Genomic DNA, 17,360 nt, shown 5'->3' with positions numbered 1-17,360 from the left:
ACTTCAGCCTGCTCAGTTAGGAATTATGATAGAAACATCCTGTGTGATTCCTTTCAGTTTGTCAGGCCTGCCAGGTAGCCACTCTTCTGGTCACAGCCCCAAGAAGCTTCATAGAACTGCCTAGATCCACCCCAAGACCACCTGATCCGATTTGAGGGGCACGGGGGTGGGGGGGGCAATCTGAGTTTAAAATGCTTACGTGGTGATCACCAGCAGTCCTGGGGATGTCTCTCTACTCCCAGCCAAACCTCCTCCTCCAGAGACCACCTTTTGCGCTTGGCCTGTAACTTCCCTGTTTAATTTCATGTTTTCTATTGATTTTTGGACTTAGCTATATGTCTTACCTCATGAGACACTTTTATTTATTTTTTTTAAAAAAAATACTATCTCTTATCTTTTTAAAATATATTTTTATTGATTTCAGAGAGAGAGAGAGAGAGAGAAATATCAATAATGAGAGAATCATTAGTCTGCTGCCTCCTGCACATCCCCTGCTGGGGATCGAGCCGGCAACATAGGCATGTGCCCTTGACCTTTCAGTCCGCAGGCTGACGCTCAACCCACTGAGCCAAACCAGCTAGGGCGTATCTCTTATTTTTTAAATACAAAATTACTAACAGGTATCAGATGTGCGAAATGACAAGTCCCATTGCTGAGGGCTTTCGCTCTATGTGCTCTAGTTGGGAACATTTAAATCTGCGTTAGAAGTGAGTGCATAGTAGATGCTTAACCACCACTGGGTTGGTTAGGCTGGGCAGCCCCCACCCCCCAATCCTCTGGGCTAGGTATTGAGGGCTTTGCCTCTAAGACAACAAACAGAAGAGGCGAGGCACAATCCAGCAGAGCGTGAGTTTCCCGTCCTCTGCTCTGGCCTCCACTCCTTCCAGGTCATGAAGAGGCCTCTGGTGTCGCAGAGTAATTTCTTCCTCCTTCCTGGGAGGAGCAGCCTAACCACTGGCACTGCCCTCCTTCTTCCCAATCAGTGGGCATTCCCCACCCACAAGAGGTGTGTCCCTCTCACCACACCTTTCACTGCAGGAAGGAGCGGAAGGGGAGCCCAGGAGTGTGGAGAAGGTTCCACTGAATGGTAGAGCTACAGCTCTCTAAGGTTCTCCCCTGACCACAGGGTGCATGAGGGGGGTGGACGAGGGCTGCAGAATAGGAAACCCAGCTCTGAGCACCTCTGAAAAGCCAGAGGGAGGGTCAGAGTTGAGGGAGCTGGTGGAGCAGCTTTCAGAGAATGGGTCCTGTGATAACTACCTAGATCCTCAGGTTCAGACTATCATGCTGAAGAGTCCCCATCTTTCTCAGGGCCAGGGTGTGTGCCAGCATCCCCAGAGAGTATGTCCCAGGGCAGCCTGAGGATCTCCGGAAACCCTCTCAGCCAGAGTCTAGCTGGTCAGGGGAGGTCCTGACGAGAGTGCAGAGAAAAGGTCACCAGTGGAATTTGGACGGTTGCTAACCACATCTGCAACTGGCTAGATCAGCACAGATCTGTCCGCTCTGAGTCCTGGAAAAGAGTCCTCCCACATTCATTCATACTTCAAATTAGATTTGAAAATGGGATTGTTTAAAAATGAAATTGTAGTTGGGGGGGGAGAAGAGGGACATATGTAATATTTTCAACAATAAAGATCTAAAAAAAAAAAAAAAATGTAATGGGCACAAACAACTTTGGCGTTTCCTACAACGCCCCAGCCTGGCATTGCCTAGTCAAGCGAAGATGTGGAAACAATTATAAATGCAATGAAGCCCTTATTGGTTTGGCTCAGTGGATAGAGCGTTGGCCTGTGGACTGAAAGGTCCCAGGTTTAATTCTGGTCAAGGGCATGTACCTTGATTGTGGGCACATCCCCAGTAGGAGGTGTGCAGGAGGCAGCCGATCAATGATTCTCTCTCATCGATGTTTCTAACTCTCTATCCCTCTCTCTTCCTCTCTGTAAAAAAATCAATAAAATATATCTTTTTTAAAAAATGCAGTGAAGCATGGAATTCCACTCCGACCCCAGGAAAGAGTCTTTCCGTTCCCTGAGCAGTTCAGCCGGTGGGCCTGGTCCCCCAGGAAGTGTCTGTCTCTGTTCACGCCACCTCCTGGACAAGTGAGCAAGACACACATCCGGACACGTCCTGGATTTTGTCCCATGGTCGAACTCTGTCCCCTTGTCTCCATGATCATCAGCGAGAATGTAAATACTCTTTTTCTGGGAAGAGGAGGGAGGGCAGCCCTCGCACCACAGGGGAACCTTGGGGAGATGCAGAGGAAACCGGCCCAGCCCCTGGCTGACACGCTCCTACCTACTCTGTCTCCACAGCAACTACTTTGGGTCCCAACAGGATTCTCAATGAAAAAAAAAGGAAAACCGCCGAAACTGGTTTGGCTCAGTGGTAGAGTATCAGTCTGCGGACTGAAAGGTCCTGGGTTCTATTCCGGTCAAGGACATGCACCTTGGTTGCGGGCAAGAGGCAGCTGGTTGATGTTTCTCTCTCATCAACGTTTCTAGCTCTCTATCCCCCTCTCTTCTTCTCTGTAAAAAATCAATAAAATATTTTTTTTAAGAAAAAAAAAAAAGGAAAACCCATGTTCAGACGGTGCCTTTCACTGCCTTTATGTTTAATGTTTCTCTTCTACTCAGACAACACATATAAACCTCCACACATGTAAGCATGTGCAGACTTCTGCACAACTGCAATTGGCTGTGAATATGTTTTTGCCTGCAGGCCAGAGTCATGTCTTATCTATTTTTTCTTTAGCAAGAAAACAGTCGGACCAATTGGTAGATTAGTGGGTACCTCTGCTTTCTCTTGCTGCTGCAACAAATGAGCACAAATGTGGTTTAAAACAACACACATTCATTACCTTACAGTTCTTCAGGCTGGACATCTGCAAGGGGTTTCCCTGGACTGTGTTCTTTCTGAGGGCCGAGGAAGGAGCTCTTTCCTGGACTTTTCCAGCTTCCAGAGGCACCCTCCTCCCTGGACTCCAGGCACCGCCTGCCATCTTCAAAGCCAGCAGGGGTGGTTACTACGTGTTTCCCCGAAAACAAGACATCCTCCGAAAATAAGACCTAGCGCATGGAAAAATAAGACATCCCCTGAAAATAAGACCTAGCGCATCTTTGGGAGCAAAAATTAATATAAGACACTGTCTTATTTTCAGAGAAACAGGGTAGTAATCCTTGTCACATCAAATGGCACTGTTGCTGATACCCTTCTACCTAAAAGGATCCTGGTGATTACTTGGGCCCATCCCACGGATGCAGGATCATCTCCCCATCTTCAGGTCAGATGGGAGTAAACATCATTGTCTCTTGATCGCCATGGTGGGTGACACAGTCACAGGTTCCAGGGACTAGGACATGAACATCTTTAGGAAGAGATTAACCAAAGAGCCTATATGCACATATGCTTAGCCCATAGACGGACAATAGTGCAGTGAAGGCCGGGGAGAGGGCAAGAATAGGGTGGAGGGGGAAGAAAAAGAGGATATCTAAAATACTTTCAACAATAAAGATAATTTTTAAATATATATTTTATTGATTTTTTACAGAGAGGAAGGGAGAGGGATAGAGAGTTATAAACATCGATGAGAGAGAATCATCGATCAGCTGCCTCCTACACACCCCCCACTGGGGATGTGCCCGCAACCAACATACATGCCCTTGACCGGAATCGAACCCGGGACCTTTCAGTCCACAGACTGACGCTCTACCACTGAGCCAAACCGATTTCGACGAGGTACGTGCTCTTGATCAGAATTAAACCCAGGACCCTTCAGTCTACAGGCTGATGCGTCTAGCCACTGCTCTGGCTGGCTAGGGCTACCATATCTTTTATATTAGCTCCATCGGCTTGTCAATATTTGCTGAAACATTTTTTTCTATTGCTTCTCCAAGTGTGATTCCAAATGATTTCATATCTCAACATAATGGTCATTTGTCAGTTACTGAAAGCTTTCCAAATAGAGTATGTAAAGCTGTAAGTCTCTATTGGGCCAAAGAATTGCTGAGTTCAATGCACTATCAGTAGCCTTCAGCTGGCAGAAGCTGCAGGAGCCAAACAAGTGTCATTGATTAAAGAATAGCTTAAAAATGGTGTTTTCCATCACCCCCTGGGTGATTTAACGGCCTCCTTCTTAGGTACCTATATGTCTTTCATGCGTGTGTGTGTGTGTCTGTGTGTCTGTGTGTCATGCATGCCACCCGGTGCTGGTGAGATCCTTTCTGCCTCCATTGGAAGTGACAGAAGGAGACAGGGTCCCATCACAGAAGGTCCTCAGTGCAGTGGGAAATGAAGAAGGAAGCCCTGCCCTCAGACAGGCTGGGTTCAGCTCCGCCTCCACTGTCAGACTTGGGGTGGGAGACAAGGACTCTATGCTTCATTTCTTTATGTGCAAAACAGACATAACACCCCCAGGTCGTGGCCTCTCCCCTCAGGTTGTACCCCTCTTCCCCCGCCGTCTCCCCCCCGCCCCCCACATGGACCTACCTGCAGGCCTTCGTGAGGATCCTATGAGAGCACACAGCTGGTGCTCAGGGAGTGTGAATATTGTTGAGGCCACAGCAATCACCCTACTTTCAATGCATTTTGTATACAGTGCTTGAAAAAACACTTCACTATCATTTAGTCACCTGCCCGGCATGAGTCAAACACCTCATCCATTAACCCACACACGGAAGAAAACAGAACCAAGCCAACCTCCGTGAACCATGGTGCCATCTGTTCACCCCTTGGAAGAAGCCACTCCCCTCACCTGGCTTGTTCTCTCTTTGGTTTGAAATAAGACCCACTAGGAGAAAGTCTGAATTCATCTTCGCAGAGACACCTTCCTGGTTCCAATAGCTACCATCCCTTTCTTTCCTGAAACTTTGACAGGTTGTCTACACATTACCTGTCAACACTCTTTTGCTGTGTTGCACTTCTGTTTAATGTTGTGAGCATGCAGAAATTCTATTTTTCTGACAAATTAAGTAGTCTGTTGGTTATTTATAGTAATTCTTGGAGCACAACCTTTTCTCTCCTGGTCAAGAAGAAATCTCAATAAATGATGTTACAAGGAGAGTTTTCAGTTTGCATTTTTTCATTAATAAAAAGGAAACCATTGCAAACTTGAGAACTTTATAAATAGCAACCAGTTGCTTGTAACAAAAAAATCTCAAAATGACAGTGATGTCATGACACTGAATTTGAGAACCACTGCTCTCGATTTACAATTTGATCTTCAATGTACAGGCAGTTCTCACCAAATTGTGTTGTAATAGGCTTAAAAGTTAATTTGTCAATTGGCATTTTGTACTTTAAAGCTTGTTTTCCCATAAGCTGTGCAATAAACACACACACACACACACACACACACACAAAAAAAAAAAAAAAAAACCCCACAAAAAACAGAGGTTCTCAGGATATCCCACCACAGACATGCCATCTGGGTGTTGTGTCTGGACTTAACTCAAGGTACTGAAGTCCACAGTGTCACTGCCTGGTTCACATGGGGGTGTGGAGAGGAAAGGTCACTGTGTATGAAGGTATTAAGTAACTAAGGAGGAGACAGAGACATCAGGGAGGGGAAAGCCATCAGATAGGAGAAAGGTGGGTGCAGGTGGAGCTGTGATGTTTGAGGGACAGGAGCCCCTGTATCTCTAAAGGAAGATGGTGGGAATGACCAACTTATGATTATATTGTAAACTGTAAACTAGAGGCCCCGGTGCAGGAGATATGTACACTGAGGGGGAGGGAGAGTCCCTCAGCCCTGCCTGCACCCTCTTGCAGTCTGGGACCCCTTAGGGGATGTCTGCCTGCCGGCTGACACCCAATTCCCCCAGGGATTGGGGATGGGGTCTAAGCCGACAGTCAGACATCCCTATCCCTCTCGCAGGCCAGGGTTCTCACAATCCGGGACCCCTCGCTCCTTACTGCCCGCCTGCAGTGGAGGTGGGAGAGGCTCCCGCCACCACCGCTGCTCTTGCCAGCCAGCCCCCAGCCGCGAGCTGGGCTTCTGGCTGAGCAGCGCTCCCCATGTGAGCGCACTGACCCCCAGGGGGCAGCTCCTGCATTGAGCATCTGCCCCCTGGTGGTCAGTGCATATCATAGAGAGCAGTTGTTCAGTCGTTTGTTCGATTTGCATATTAGGGTTTTGTATAGGATGGTGCTGGCTTAGACTGTTATATGTTCAATTTTGTCTTTCTGGCTAAAATGAAACAATTATTGATCACAGAGAAGGTGTCTTTTATGCTACATTATGTTCCACTCAATGCCTTACATGTAATAAAACCTTGAACATAGTAGTTTCCCAGGCATGTAAAGTGATTGGTGGCATTTCATTATATATTATAGGTGTCCCCAAAACATGTTTACACACAATGTCTGTAGATTCCATTACATTTTGAAAATGAAGTGTATTTTAATAAACACTGCCTTTATAATTGATCAAAGTGTGTATATATATTTTTGGACCCTATATCTTTATCGATCCCTGGAAAATTACGCTGATGAAATCTCACCATATTTAGACAAAATGTCATCTTCACATGTGTAGCTGATGTTTTTGTTGTTACTTTTCAAAGAACTAACTTGGGTACTACTGTTTACCCAAGCCTTTCATTTGCTAAGATAAATACTGGTTTTGCTATATAAATTTTGTTAATCTGCTTATATAGGTTTTCTTCCTCTCTTCTTATTGGTTTGAGTAGTGGAATCATTTTATGGTCCAGGGCTTCAAGAACTGGGACATGTAGTTAATACTTTTAAATTTTATTTATTAAAAACATTTTCTGCCAAAACCGGTTTGGCTCAGTGGATAGAGCGTCGGCCTGCGGATTGCAAGGTCCCTGGTTCGATTTCGGTGAAGGGCATGTACCTTGGTTGCGGGCACATCCCCAGTAGGGGGTGTGCAGGAGGCAGCTGATCAATGATTCTCTCTCATTGATGTTTCTAACCTTCTATCCCTCTTTCTCTCTGTAAAAAATTAATAAAATATATATTTTTTTAAAAACATTTTCTGGGGGAGGCTGAGGGAAGGCCAATGGCGGGGGGGTGGGGGTGGGGGAAGGAGATATATGTACTACTTCGAACAATAAAAAATAATAAATTAAAAAATCATTTTTATTATGGAATATTTCAAACATATATTAGAGAAAACAGTGTAATGACCCTTATATATTGACTGTCATCCCTCCCCCTTTTTTAACCCACGTCCCTGTGCTTGAGGATAGAACCAGAGGACTGGAAACTATCCAGAATGAAGACATGATACGGAGGGAATCGCCCATTTTTAACAATGATCATCATGGATAACCTTGTTCTCAATTTCAAACAGGATATTCTCCTAAGTAAGGTGTTTGCTGAGTTTTGTTTCTGTTTGTTTTGTTTCCTTTGGTAGATTCCCTGAAGGATATTCTTATCACTATTCTCCCAAGAGTGTTATTGTTTTTGTTATGTATAGATGTTGAAGTTTATCAAATACTTTTCTTACATAACCATTTTATTTAAAATTTTTGTGCTGTATTTCACTGGTTTGGGCGGAGTTATGACCCTGTGGGGAGGGTTTTGTGTGATGGGGGGATGTGGGAAGCCAGACTTAAGGGCCTCACTGCTTCAGAGTGGACAGCCCAGGACCTGCACACCCACATTCTTTGGGAGCACAAGGCCCTCGCCCACTACCCCTATTTGCATAAATCTATTAAGATTCTATTTTCCTTATGAATCTCCAATTGTGATTTTATTAACCAAGACTTTGTAATGTCATGTGCCTGGACTCTGGGGGTCACCAGAAAGCCTTCTCAAAACTGATCAAAGCCAATCAAAAGCAAGAAATGGCCTGGTAGGCACCTTGTTCACTTGGTTCACAGCAATCTTTCCAGGGAAGGAACGAAGGTTGCTTTCCCAAGAGATGGCACAAAGAACCTCAAGACATTTTTGGGACCTCAAAAACTTGAAGATTACAACCAAACCCTTGCAGGCAGAGTCCCTGGGGACATATAAACCGACCACCAAAGTTCCCGGAATTCTTGGACCCCTGAGCCCCCTGAGATCCCCAAACCTTAAGTCCCCAGCAACACTTCCGGGTCCCTAAGGCCCCCGATATCCCCAGAGAACCCCGGGCCGCCGAAACCCCTGAGATCTCCGGACTCTTGAGTCCCCGAGAACCCCGCGTGGCCGAGACTCGGGAGATACCAGGAACCCCGAGACCCCGAGACCCCCCGAGACTCCCGGATCCCAAGGCCCACCCGAGACCCTCCGGACGCCAAGATTCCCCAGAATCCCCGGGCCCCTGAGTTTCCGTAGACCTCTGGATGGCGAAGACACCAGACCCCAAGGGCAGCCAGTCAGGACCCTTCCTTTATTCCGCAGGATCTGAACCTCCGGGCCGCTCCATTCCGGGATCCTCAACCCCCAGCGCGCCCCTAGCCCACCCCGGCCTGTGACTCCTCTGCCAGGGACCTCCGGCCAGGCGGGGGCGCTGTGTGACCCGAGGTCTGTGCGAAGTAGATGCAGGAAACTCCCGGAAGTGACGCGAGGTCGGCGGAAGTTCCGCCTCTGTCCCCCACGGAAGTCCCGCCCCCCTCCCTCCACCTAAGTCCCGTGTGTCTGCCGGCTTCCCTCGTGGCCGACCGCGGACATGGCGCACTACAACTTCAAGAAGATCACGGTGGTGCCGTCCGCCAAGGTAAGCGGGCCGGAACCTTCCGTTCTCGCCTCTTTCCTCGGCGGATCGCCGGAGGGCCCGGGCCCGCAGCGCTCTTCCGCGGGGCCCCGCTACCCAGGCCGCATCCTCAAAATTAGGGGTCTCCCAGCTTAGGCCCACCCCCGCTCCCCCCAAAAAAGGGTGGTTTCCTTTCTCAGACTATATAGTCCTCTACAGAGACGAGGGATTCCTTCCTCAGTGATTGGAGTCTTTTCCCAGAGGGAAAATGGGATTTTTCCTGACATTAGGGTCCCGTCCCCCCCCAACACCCTCGAGGTGAGGGGGTCCTTCCTCAGACATTTGGGTTCTCCTCCGAGAGGAGGGGTCCTTTCCCGAGGGGAGGGGAGGCGGAGAGCTTTTTGAACCAGAGAACTTTAGAACTGGGCCCTCGATTCATAAAGGTGGCAGGTGGAGGAGGGAGTAGCTATCTGGAATCTGACATCTGTATCCCTCCTCCCTTCTGGTGCTGCAGGCACTTGTCAGCTGGGGAATTCACTCAAAAATCTTCAATGTCCTTGGTCACCTTAACAAGTCCTAGGAAATTATAAACGGTGGAATTTCGTTTTAGCCATCATTTTATGTGCTTTTAAAGTTGTAGGATTGTTTGGGGTTTGTTGTTGTTGTTGTTTGTTTAATACTGTGGTTTTTTTTTCCTGATTTACGCTTGAGTTGTCTGACTACTTAAGTTTCAAAGGTTTTTAGGTGTTTGGGAATTAAGATAAAAGATTTATTTCAGCAGCCATTTGCTAAGTGTTGTTTTTTTTTTTTTTAAGGCCAGAAACTATGAAGATAAACAAAGTTGTATATAAAAGATTTAGTTAGAAAAGGTGTCATTTAAAACATGTACTATTATTAGATATTAGTCTTTTAAGAAGGTTTCAATAAAGTGGATGAAAAGTAGGTGCATTTGGTGTAACTCTTATTTTATTTAATTGCAGGACTTTATTGACCTGACATTATCGAAGACGCAACGGAAGACTCCAACGGTCATTCATAAACATTACCAAATTCATCGCATTAGACATTTTTACATGAGAAAAGTCAAATTTACTCAACAGAATTACCATGACAGGCTCTCACAGATTATAATGGATTTCCCCAAATTGGATGTAAGTGACTTTAGAGGCCACGGATGCTTATGTAAATGTTAGCTTTTAACCAGTTTGGTAAACTCACCTGATAGATCATGAAAGAAACAGAAAATAATTGAGTTGTCTAAGTTTACTCAGTGAGTGAGTGGCAAAGTTGGGAACAGAACACGGTTTGTTGTTTTTAAACTTCTCAATAATTTTACTTTCTGCCAACCAAACCCCATCTAAGTGGGCCCAAAGCTATTTCCAGGCTGTGAAACTTCGAGGTTGGCAGGGTCCATCCCAGGGTCTCTGAAAGCTGTCACTGAATCTGGAAGCCCAGAGTTCTAGCAGCTCACCAGCTGGTCTGGTTTCTCTCCTGCCTGTTTCCAAGGCTCCTTCCTGGCCTCAAGTTGGGTCCATGCCCTGAGGTCTACCACTGTGATCTTGTTGGTTCATCAGCCAGTGATGGTCAGTTCAGCTCTGGCTTTTTTTCACTAGCGGTAAGAAATTGTTTGGGGGAACTGTGATTTTTCATTAAGTCACAAAAGTTGAACTCTTTCTTCATTCTTCTGCATAGTGCAGTTTGCCCATTTATTTAGTTGTAGAAAGGAAAAGCAACATTGCTTATGAAGTCCTCATGTAGGATCACATGGTAGCAAGGTTATGTGAGATGGTGTAAATTTGCCACTGTCCTAAAATAGTCTTTGTATTTAAAAAGATAATGATATAAAAAATGAAGTAAAATGATATTGATGATCCTAGTCAGTTTGACTCAGTAATTAGAGCATTGGCCTGCAGACTGAAGGGTCATAGGTTCGATTCCTGTCAAGGGCTTGTACCTTGGTTGCAAGCTCCATCCCAGGCCCTAGTCAGGGCACATAATAGGAAGGAACTAATCACTGTCTTTCTCACATCGATGTTTCTGTCTCTACTCTGCCCTTCTACTCTAAAAAAATCACTTTATCCTGTGGTGAGGATTAATGATGGTTTGTTTAAAAAAATACAGAAATCTTAAAGATAAAATTTAAAGGTTTCTGCTAGAGGAATGACATAAATGCTTTCGAATAAGTAATTATTTCTTGAAAAAGAGAGGCTTCCCCTTCTTCCCTCTCAAGTGTGCATCCTAACCTCTAAGGAACCCCACTAGACTTGCAGCCAGAGGAGCAATGGGCAGTGGCAGCTTGTCCCGAGCTAACCCCCTGAACCCCCTTTTCTCTGATTTCTCAGCCAAAGAAGCCCCTCCTAGGTGCTCTCCTATCCTAAGTCTTTCCTTGTTTTACTGTCCCCAGCTTTAAAAAAGTGCTCTCAAAATTGAAAAACAGACACAAGGATGAGATTATTTTAAGTTAATTTGATATTAGGAAATACCTGGTTTGAATGAACAAAATACTTTGGTCTAAATAGTACCAGATTTCTGTGGTTGTTTGCAAGAAGTTTTATCTTCTGTGGCATCCCTTTTTATACATTAGAGGTTCAAATTTATGAACATTGTATTTGTGTGTGTGTGTGTGTGTGTGTGTGTGTGTGTGTTTAAAACTAGAGTTAGTTATCTGAGAACAGTTTCAGGGTAGAGGGTTAGTGCAAATTACCATTCATTGAATGATTGCTGGCTCTCGGATACTGTTCTAGATACTAGGAATACAGCCATAATAAAAGAAGTCCCCAACTTCATCTAGTGTGGGGAAAGACAGTAAATGTGAAAATACAGGGTGTGTCAGATAAATAAGGAGAGTAGGGAGTGCCCCAGCAGGGAGGTTGTAAGGGACCTGAAGGAAGTGAGGTGGTTAGCTGTCTGACTCCTGGGGAAAGCAAGTGCCAAGGCCCTGAGGTTCAGAGTGTGGTGTCTTCCAGGAAGAGGTGGAGGAGAATACTGGGAGGTGGGTCAGAGAGGTAATAGTAGGGCGAGGGTAGAATTTGAATTCTGTTAAGAAGGGAAGCCTTGCTGAAACCGGTTTGGCTCAGTGGAAGAGCTTCAGTCTGCGGACTGAAAAGTCCCAGGTTCGATTCCGGTCAGGGGCATGCACATTGGTTGTGGGCACATCCCCAGTGGGGGATGTGCAGGAGGCAGCTGGTCAATGTTTCTCAATCAATAAAATATATTAAAAATATTTTTTTTTTTTTAAAAAAAAGAAGGGAAGCCTTTGGAGCTGAGCCTGGGACTGGCCATGTTCTGGCTCAGCTCTTAGAGGATGACTGGCCTTTGCAGGTGGGAGGCCGCTCAGGTCAGCGCAGTGACTTAGAGGACGTGGTGGTGAAGGAGTTGAGAAGTGGTTGGCTTCAGGGTATCCTTCGAAGGAAGAGCTAATGGATTTGCTCATGGAGTTGGTGTGAGCCATAGCACCTTGGACACTGGAGTTGCCCTTGGACAGGAGGGACACTGGTTAGAGGAGGTGGAGAACAGCTTGTATGTGTTAACTGAGGTATGGGTAAGATGTTCAAGTAGAAATGCCGAGCAGTCTGAAGCTCAGGAGCGGTCTGGCCTGGAGATTGCCAGATATGACTTGTGAAAATGTCGATGTGTGAGAACCTATGGAAGGTCACCTAGGAGATGAGTGTGAGAAGAGTGCTTTGCGGAGTGTGAGTGGCTAGCATAGGGGAGGGAGAAGTAGCCAATGAGAGAGAAGATCCTGGAGACTAGATGAATAAACGCATCAGGAAGTGTGGGAAAGGGTTTGGTGAGATAAAGGAGAACTGGATATGACTGGTGGTGGTGAGGTGTTTTGACGGCCTGGTAGAGACAGTCCTGACTAGTTTGGGTTGTGGGAATGGGGAGAAAGAAAAGACTCGCTACCTCTCTTCTTAACATTTGCCAAGAAAGGGAGCAAAGGAAAGGAAAGATTTGGGTGGGGGAGGGGAGGGCAAGGGAGTTTTAAAACTTTAAATTTTGGAGGAGAAATAATATGTCTACAGGCTGAAGGGAATGGCCAGGTGGAGAGGGAATGTTATCTGGAGCTCAGTTCTTGAATAGTAAGGGGCAGGAGAAGTAGAGGCTGCGATTTTCTCCACAAGGGTGAAGGCACTCTCCTGATGCCCACGTCTATATTTTCCAGGAAGGAAACAGATGCCAAACTGGAAATCCCTGTAAGAAAGATCTAGAAGGGCCCTGCACTCTCTGTCACTACAACAGGGCTTAGAGCATTTCACCCAAAGGGTGTAATCAACTGCCGTGGCCATGGTCACAGTGCAGCCAACATTCTTCTAGGGCACATGTGTCAAACACAAGGCCCGCGGGCCAAATCCGTCCCTCCAGGCCTTGCAATGTGGCCCGCACCGCGCTGTCATCACTGCACTCCGCTGCGTTTCCATCACAATGACAGTTTATGACTGTTCAGTAAACCATTCGGCCCGTGATTTAGGCTGGATTTTAGATTTTGGCCCCTTCTCTGATTGAATTCGACACCCCTATTCTAGGGGCACAGGCCAAAACACTACCTTGAAGACACTGCATTGCCCAATTCTTCTCTAGAACAGGGGTCTGTGCCGATTGAGGGTGTCTGACTTCAAATTTGGCTGCACCCTCTCCTCCTCTGTCTATGGGCCCCAGGAGAGTGCCTCTGGGTCCCCAAACACCTTGCTGCTCAGTCCCATCTTGCCCTTCCTGGGTAACAACAATAATGGATGGACACTTCAATCACAGATGAAAAGCTCTAAAGCTCCACTTGCAAGGGCTGTAAATCTTCTATTCATTCCTAAGTGACTGATGAGATGGGTTCTTCACACAGCAGGGTGCTCCGGGAATCTGTGTGATAACAGTAGTCTATACATTTGTTTTCTCATGCCAATGGTTTACAAGCTCCATGATTTAGAGTAGAATTCAATATATTTAATATAATAAACCACTGAAATTGGGAGTAATGATTTGCAAATGAATAGGAAAGGAACTTTTCTGAATATTAAGAGGGAAAATAATAGAGCCATTGAAGAGTCTCTTTGAAAAACAACAATATACAATACTTGTAAATTATATAATTGTCTAACCACTGTGCTGTACACTTGAAACTAATATAAACCAATATTGAATATCAATTGAAGTTGAAAAATAAAATAATTGCAAAAAATGAAAAGAAAAAAAAAGTAAGGGGCAGGGTCCAGTGCATGGATGGACCAGGCCTTGGTTGGATCCAAGGACAGTTGTACAGGAGTAGGATGAAGGTCTGTGGATGGGCAGAGGTGACTGCCAGACTTACTTCCTTGTAACTTCTGCTCTCTCAGAGAACAAGACAGATGTTAACCAGGAGAGAGATCTGGGGAGAGATGCTATGGGTGTGGGAAGAGAGGGAAAGGTACGGTGTATTTTCCTAGGAAATTATTCTTCAAGTATTATGTACAATAGGATTGAGAAACTTATTCCAAACTGCTTTGCTTTTTTTGTTACAGGATATCCATCCATTTTATGCTGATTTGATGAACATTCTCTATGATAAAGATCATTACAAGTTGGCTCTGGGACAAATAAATATTGCCAAGAATTTAGTGGACAAGTAAGGCATTTTCCTAATATATTATCTTTTAAATTGTCAAAAGTGAAAATAACTTATGTGTTTCTTTTTATTTCTTTAAGTGTTGCTAAGGATTATGTGCGGCTTATGAAATATGGAGACTCCCTCTACCGTTGCAAGCAGCTGAAGCGTGCTGCCCTGGGGCGAATGTGTACTATTATCAAAAGACAGAAACAGAGTCTGGAGTATTTGGAACAAGGTACTTGTCATATGTAAGCAAAAATAGTTTTGAGTGCATTCTAATAAGGTACTGATCCTTGTCAAAAACTTATTTTTGAAATGTTTTATTTTTATTTTAGAGATGACAGGGTCAAATTATTTTTCCTAGTCTATACTGTAAGAAATTCAGACAGGCCAGTTATTGAAAAAGTAACTAGCACTTACAATTCTTACAAGTTAATAGCACTTTTAAGAAAACTTACAGTTCTCTGCGAAAACCTGTTTGGCTCAGTGGATAGAGCATCGGCCTGTGAACTGAAAGGTCTCAGGTTCGATTCCGGTCAAGGGCATGTACCTTGGTTGCGGGCACATCCCCGGTAGGGGGTGTGCAGGAGGCAGCTGGTCCATGATTCTCTCTCATCGATGTTTCTAGCTATCCCTTTCCCTTCCTCTCTGTAAAAAAGCAATAAAATATATATTTTTTAAAAAAAGAAAACTTAACATTTCTCATATTTAGTAGATAAGACATATATTATAAATCATGGGAAATACCAAAATATTTAGGAAAATAAAATGATTTCTAGTTTGTTTTTGTTTGTTTATATAGCAAAGGTGGAGATTTATTGAAGAACAAGTACAGACTTCCACATGGGGAAGTGGAAAGAATCTTACAGCACAGACTCCCATATGGGGTGGAGGGGGAAGAGTCCCACAGAATGGACTCCCAGGACTCCCACGTGGAGAGGGGGAATAGAGTCCCCTGATTCCTAGTTTTATGTATTATTTACGTTTTCTTTTTTTTTTTAAATGCTTTTCTTTGTAACATGATAGCATCAAACTGCTACTTGTTTTGTTAACTGATAGTTTCATGTACTAGGACTGTGGTCGGCAAACTGCGGCTCTTTGGCCCCTTGAGTGTGTCTCTTCCACAAAATACTACGGCCTAGGCGAGTCTATTTTGAAGAAGTGGCATTAGAAGAAGTTTAAGTTTAAAAAATTTGGCTCTCAAAAGAAATTTCAATCATTGTACTTTTGATATTTGGCTCTGTTGACTAATGAGTTTGCCGACCACTGTACTAGGACAACATCTGAATTAGCATGGTATTGTTTTTATTGAGACAGTTCTTTCCTTTGTTACATTCATATAATTTTCATTACAAATTTTTTTTAACTCAGGTGGTTTTGTTCCCCCTCTCTCAGCATCTAGCAAATAATTTGCGAAAAGATTGCAGTACTTGGGTGCTTTGACAGGGCTTCCAGTAATTGCTTTAACCTTCAGGGTAGCTTAGTGGAGTCACTGGTGCTATGAGCACTACAAGCCAGGCTCCCATGTAGTAGTCATTACATGGAAGCAACCCTCTGTCTAGCCAGAAATGATGATTCGCATGCTCACTTCAAAAGCGCTTTTCCAAATATTTTTCAGTTAAGAGTCACCTGGATGCTTAGACGTTTTTTTGGCCTCACCTTGGACCTGTTAGATAGGAATACCAAGCTGGTACAGCCTAGGAATGGGATTCTTAGTGCAGGCAGATTTGGGAAATACTATCCTTTATATCATGGTGCCTCTGTAGATGGTCCTTTTTTCATTCATTTGTATTTTCTTGTTTTGTTAATCTCCACCTGAGGATATTTTCCCATTGGTTTGTAGAGAGAGTGGAAAGGAGAAGGAGAGAGAGAGAGAAACATTGCTATGAGAGACACACATTGGTCACCTAGTACAAGAGCACCAACTAGGGCCAGGGATCAATCCTGCAACCTAGGTACGTGCCCTTGACCAGAATCAAACCCAGGACCCTTCAGTCCACTGGCTGACACTCCACTGAGCCAAACTGGCTAGGGCTCCTTTGTTTTTTCTTCACATAAATGTTGGAGTGATGTTAATATATCACAATATTGGAGTATAAGTGGAATAGATCTTAAACTGAGTCTCTTAATTTTTCTTGTGAAATTAAGCACATTTAATTTGAACTTCACACAGTGCGTCAGCACCTTTCCCGTCTGCCAACTATTGACCCGAACACAAGGACCCTGCTTCTATGTGGGTACCCGAATGTTGGCAAGTCCAGCTTCATCAATAAGGTTGGTTTGTCTCTGATAATTACCCAGGTGACTGAGGACCTGAGGCCAACGGGCTGCCATGTTCTGACTGTGTGGGATGGAGGATAGCTAGTTAGTCCTTTAGTTGGTATTGCCCTGGGTTTAAAACACTGTGTCCTTGAAGGGAGAATTGAGTTTGTCTGATCCTAGATTTATATTGTTGTTACAGAAACCATTTTTTTATTCTTGTGTGCTTCCTACAAATTTTTAAGAGGTTTGAGATGTTAAAGTATATTTTTGTTAACACACAAGAGCTCTCTCAGGACATGTTGTCTTGGCATGTTCTGGGAACAGTGGTGCCAGTGGGCCTGCTGTTCACTGTGGCAGGCTGCGCTTGCTGAAAGGGACTTCCGGTCTCTGAAAGTATTTCTCAGGTACTGTCTCCTTAGTTGCTATGTCAACTTTCACATAAACTATTGGGTCCATGTATTGGGGAGTACTGAGTCATTCTTATCTGAGTGAGTTTATTATTGGAGGCTCAAGGGCACTATTTATATAAGTAACTTGGTGCTTCAGGGTAATTTACCTGACTTTGAGGGACCTGAGCAGAGCAGAAACAGCTTTTAAAATGTCATTTCATAAGCAGCAACTGCTAACGTACCAATAAATAGTTGTTACATTCATATACATCCATGTGACTATTTGTTTCGTAAAACACCTTTGCCTTTAAGATTTATAGATTTTGTCCACAAGTTGTACTGACATAGTGACAAGCCAATTCTCTGCAGTGTCCTAGTTATGTTTCCAACACTTGAAGGCCAGTTCTGTGGGACAAAGACGGGACCACTTAAATAATCGAAATTAAACAATAACCCTTACAATTTTAGTTCAGTTGGTTGGAGCATTGTCTTG

General features: G+C 44.6%; 1 protein-coding gene across 1 annotated transcript in view; it reads left to right on the top strand.

Moving 5' to 3' along the window:
* The first annotated feature begins 8,507 nt into the window (after positions 1–8,507).
* GTPBP4 (GTP binding protein 4) overlaps positions 8,508–17,360 on the top strand; it is a 30,134-nt gene continuing 21,281 nt past the window's right edge. Inside the window, exons 1-5 of the mRNA XM_036408330.2 lie at positions 8,508–8,662; positions 9,619–9,789; positions 14,131–14,234; positions 14,315–14,451; positions 16,390–16,490. Of these exons, the coding sequence (XP_036264223.1) occupies positions 8,615–8,662; positions 9,619–9,789; positions 14,131–14,234; positions 14,315–14,451; positions 16,390–16,490 (561 nt within the window). The 5' untranslated portion in view covers positions 8,508–8,614. The remainder of the gene's footprint in view (positions 8,663–9,618; positions 9,790–14,130; positions 14,235–14,314; positions 14,452–16,389; positions 16,491–17,360) is intronic.

The sequence above is a fragment of the Pipistrellus kuhlii genome, unplaced genomic scaffold (genome assembly GCF_014108245.1).
Source record: "Pipistrellus kuhlii isolate mPipKuh1 unplaced genomic scaffold, mPipKuh1.p scaffold_m20_p_1, whole genome shotgun sequence".
NCBI classification, from domain to species: domain Eukaryota; kingdom Metazoa; phylum Chordata; class Mammalia; order Chiroptera; family Vespertilionidae; genus Pipistrellus; species Pipistrellus kuhlii.
This window is presented reverse-complemented; position numbering and strand designations above follow the sequence as displayed.